At 36.3% G+C, this 5,000-nt stretch overlaps 1 protein-coding gene across 1 annotated transcript in view; it reads left to right on the top strand.

Annotated features, from left to right (window-relative positions):
* LOC145268709 (A disintegrin and metalloproteinase with thrombospondin motifs 16-like) overlaps positions 1-5,000 on the top strand; it is a 720,286-nt gene that overhangs the window by 666,587 nt on the left and 48,699 nt on the right. The window contains exon 16 of the mRNA XM_080124247.1: positions 4,347-4,470. Within this exon, the coding sequence (XP_079980373.1) occupies positions 4,347-4,470 (124 nt within the window). The remainder of the gene's footprint in view (positions 1-4,346; positions 4,471-5,000) is intronic.

The following is a 5,000-nucleotide window of genomic DNA, read 5'->3' as shown; positions in this document are numbered from 1 at the left end:
TTCCCCCTCTCTCTATCTGTGCCTAAATATAAGCGCAGATTCCATGAACAAAGAATTACCCGCCTGTGGAACACTGTTCCGTTGGCCTGCTTCCCAGTTGATTACAATATGTTAGCCATCAAATCCTATGTAAACAAGTTGTCTTGTTGATCCATCTCCGATAAATAATCAAATTCTACCCAATTTACACCATTAACGATTACTAGACTACCACCTTACATTCCTTGACTCTTATCCTCGAGTGGCTTTCAGGCCTTGATAAGTGGTGGCTCTCAAGTAAAAACAAAAATTAAAAAAAAAAAAATTAATAATGTATGTATTTATATGTATATATTTTATATATACAGCATAATCACATTGTTCTCATCAGATCACCGAAGTTAAGCAACATTGAGTCTGGCTAGTACATGATGGGTGACCAATTGGGAATTCTAGGCACTGTATGTGCTTTCTGCTCACCTTAGCATTGTTTCCAGTCGTCCTGAACCTTTAATTACCATTGGTATTTAACGACGCCAACTTGGTAGAGGTGGGGTTGGACATTGTGCAAGTCTTGCCACACAAATTAAATTGAAATGAATGGCCCTTTTTTTGGCGAGGCCCCATGTTTTGACAAGTTCCTGGGCTTGACCATTACTCCTGATCTGAAATGGAACACGTACATCAAATCTGTTGCCAAGGTTGCTGGGAAAATGGTGGGATCCTACTATCGATCTAGTAGATATCTCACTGCTGCTGCTGCAATTCTCTGCCTATATAAGAGCCAGGTACGTCCAAGGATGGAATACTGTTGCTCATCTGGGCAGGAGCTGCTAGAAAGATATGCCTTGACAGAGTTCAAAACTGACTTTGTAGCATAGTGAAAGATACCCTTTTCTCTTCCCTGTAACCTCTTTCCCACAGAAGAGACGTTGCGAGCCTGTCTTTGCTTTATTGTTATTTTCATAGTAAGTGCTCGTCTGAGCTCCAATCTACGGTCCCCACATCGCCAAACTTTCACAAGAAACACTCGTCTAGCTGAAAACACTATCAATAATTTCCCCCACTCTTTATCTGTGCCTAAACCTAAACATAGATTCCACAAACAAACTTTCTTTCTAAGAACTGCACACCTGTGGAACTCTCTTCAATTTGCCTGCTTTCCGGCTGACTATAATATGGTCGTCCTCAAGTTCAATGTAAACAAGTTCTTGATGAGCCGTTCCCCTTAAGTAATCCATTTACCAAATTTCCACTACTAACGATTACTAAGACATTGTCCCGTTGATTAATGTACGCTTATTAACCCTTATCCTCGAGTTGCCTCCGAACCTTGATAAGTGGGGACTCCCAAGTAGAGAAACGTTTTTAAGACGGTTTCGTATTCTTTCAAGGCAGGAAATGATACTCTTAGGAGCTCCACCTCTGATGCGGCGACTATTTCATCTTATAACGAGTTTGGCTTTTGTACATGTTAAGAATTACGTCGAGAGTGAGATACTTTCTGGAGCAGTAGAATGATGCAACAATTTTTCTAGCAGCTTTGGCAACTGATCTGAACTAAGGGAGAACGGGTTTGCTATGTTGACAATAAAAGGAGCTGTAAAATAGAAAGAGTCCACTTGGTCACGGATGTTGTATCTGAAATCGAAAACTATGAACTGGAGTCAATCCAAAACAAATTCCTAATTTCAAGCCATCTTGATTTTGGTTTTGTTTGTTTGTTTGTTTGTTTTTTTGCTTGTTTGTTTGTTTTTGTACGCTTTTTTTTTGTAAATAATGATTTATTTTCAACAAATTGTTTAATTAATAACAAATATATATAGATAGAACACATACATCAAATCCGTTGCCAATGCTGCTGGGAAAATGGGATCGTTCTACCGTTTCAGTAGATATCTCACTGCTGATGCAATTCTCTACCTGTATAAGAGCTAAGTACGTCCAAGGATGAAGTACTGTTGCCACATCTGAGCAGGAGCTGCTAGAAGCAGCTTATCCTGCCTTGACAGAGTTCAAAATAAACTTTGTAGCCTAGAAGGGGATGCCCTTTTCTCTTCCTTGCAACTTCTTTCCCACAAAAGAGACGTTGCGAGCCTGTCCCTACTTTATCGTTATTTTCATGGCAAGTGCTCGTCTGAGCTCCAATCTATGATCCCCCCTGGCCTGAATTTCACGAAAAACACTCGTCTAGCTGAAACCATTATCAATAATTTCCCCCACTAAACGCAGATTCCATGAACAAAGCTTGTTTCTTAGAACTGCATGACTGTGGAACTCTGTTCCGTTTGGCTGTTTCCAACTGACTACAATATGGTTGTCTTCGAGTTCTTGATGAGCCATCCCCTTAAGTAATCCAATTTATCCAATTCCCACTGATTTTCCCATTGACTACTGTACACTCATTAATTCTTATCCTCGAGTGGCCTCCGGTCCTTGATAAGTGGTGATTCTTTTGTAAAAAAAAAAATGTTTAAATCAAACTTTTTATAATAGTATTTTAGCACTTATGCAGAATAAGAACCGTGCTATTGTTGGAATTTTCTGGGCAGTTTACGTAAAACGCCGGAAGGTGCTAAACGCTGAGTAAATTAAAAGCGCAGCAGCCAACATCACTTCAGAAAACATTTATTTGCTATCAGTGTTTGTTTTAATAAATGTTTATTTTAATTTTTAAAAAATAAATCATAAAAAAGAAAAGGATCATATAAAAAAGGTTTTCAATTTTGTTTTCTATCAGCCTTTTTTTTTAATGATGTATTTTTTGTTAAACTTACCTTACAACGAGTATTTTTTGTTGTTTTAATAATGTATTATTTGTTAAACTTACCTTACAACGAGTATTTTTTGTTGTTTTAATAATGTATTATTTGTTAAACTTACCTTACAACGAGTATTTTTTGTTGTTTTAATAATGTATTATTTGTTAAACTTACCTTACAACGAGTATTTTTTTTTGTTGTTTTAATAATGTATTATTTGTTAAACTTACCTTACAACGAGTATTTTTTTGTTGTTGTTTTAATAATGTATTTTTTGTTAAACTTACCTTACAACGAGTATTTGGGGGGGGGGTATTTGAATTTTTATTTTCTTAAAGCTTCGTAAAAAAATTGTTCAATAATTATTGATAACAACAAAAAATATCGTTTTCATTTTCTTCGGTTAATTTTTAATTAAATTATCTTCGTAATCACAGTAATAATATATTTTTCATTTTAAAAATCAGCCAGCATTTCCGGCAAAAAGATATCACAATATTTTCGTTCGACACCGTTCGATGTTTTACATAAACTGTCTAAAAAGTTTCGACGATAGCACGATCCTTATTTTGCATAAGTGCCGAATGTGTCGGAATTTATCTTACTTCCAGATAAATTCGACGCTAAAGTAACTAAGCTGAAAAAAAAATGACAGCATGGAATAAAAGAGGGGGAGGGGTAAAGAATGAAATATAAAGGTCTTGATTAGAAACGAAGAAGATATTTTATTTACAATAAAAAGTTGCAAATTTTTCCCTTTGCGGGCATTTAACTTAAGAAACGCCAAGGTAACATATTATGAAAAAAATAACATGTAATGAAAAAAATAACAACATTGGTTCTTATAAAGAAGTTGTGTGTATCCATAAACGAGTACAACAATAATGTACAAAATAGTAGTATCTCCTAATCACACTCGCATATGAAATTCATTTTAGGAGCGTACTCACAATTGAAAGTCAGTCAGGCATGTGCCTTTTTCTTTTTTTTTTTTTTTTTGTTTAAAGTCCTTTTAGAATTTTCTCTCCCTTCATGTTTGCGGGCAAACCATAGACATACACATGAATTTCAGGAGCAAGACCTCGTCGCTTGTCCGGATAGGAAATTCCAAAATTCCTTGTCACGTAAAAAGGTATTTTCTTTAATTTCACTCCTCCTAAAATACGCGCAAAACCGTAGCCACGTAGTTAATTTTCAGAAGTCTGTCTCGTCACAGCCGGGTATTAATTTCTTACCGGGTTTTCTTCTTTGAAGGAGGCTCATCAAAATTCCATTTTCAGCGCCGGGCAATGAACCACGTTCACTCTCCACGCCAGCAGAATTTCAAAAGAGGACGAAATACGCGCTGGGCTCGTGACGTCATCACAGAGCTAGCATTTCCCTTTTCTCCAAATTAAAGGGAGTTTCGTACACACCCAAAATATACGAAACTAAAAATCATAAAGGATAAAAAATACAAAAAAGCATATATATAAGAACCAGATAAAAAAATAATAAATGTAAACAGGGAGGGATGCACCATTATTGGTACAAAAAAAATTCCAACAAATGTTTTTTGTTTGTTTGTTTGTTTGTTTACTATTTATTTATTTATTTATTTATTAGGAAGTTGGCTGTGACCTTATAGTGGGCTCAAACGCTAGGAATGACGTGTGTGGGAAGTGTAACGGCAACAATAGCACGTGCCATGTGGTTCGAGGTTATTTCTCTGAACAGGTCACCGGTAAATGTAAGTAAAACTTTTCGTTTTTCGATTTTTAATGCCCCTTTATTTCACGAGGTCGAAACAGCCGTCCGTATACCCTATCTTTATGCAACATCTCAACACTAAATATAATAACGTCTTTGTACATACGTGCGCGGGCTGTTATGGGGTATTGTTTATCAGGTTTGTGTTTTTAACGTGTAATTATCTGACTCCATAAAATAAAAAAGACAGACATTATATTTTAAGGTAAGCAAAGCAGCTTTATTTATTGATGGGATGTATGTAGGAAGTGTTCGTTCTAGTGGCGGAAGAGAATGTTCGTGAATGTTCGTGAGAGAAAAGTCAGCGTGCAGGGAAATCAACAAAAAGAAAATGTTCATTGGGTTTGTATTTACCGGTTTAGGCGTGAATCCTGCAACAGTTAGTAATTGAAGGTGCTCGGCCCGAAACGTGGGAGCAGAGTTGACTTCAGTTCACTAGTGCCCTCTTTCTTCTATTTTTTTTTTTTTTTTTTTTTACATCTCTTAAGGTTTAGTGACCGAATCCGTCCG

The sequence above is a fragment of the Euprymna scolopes genome, chromosome 44 (genome assembly GCF_053919585.1).
Source record: "Euprymna scolopes isolate OS-2025 chromosome 44, ASM5391958v1, whole genome shotgun sequence".
NCBI classification, from domain to species: domain Eukaryota; kingdom Metazoa; phylum Mollusca; class Cephalopoda; order Sepiida; family Sepiolidae; genus Euprymna; species Euprymna scolopes.
The sequence above is the reverse complement of the archived record's forward strand: the minus strand, read 5'-3'. Positions and strand labels throughout refer to the sequence as shown.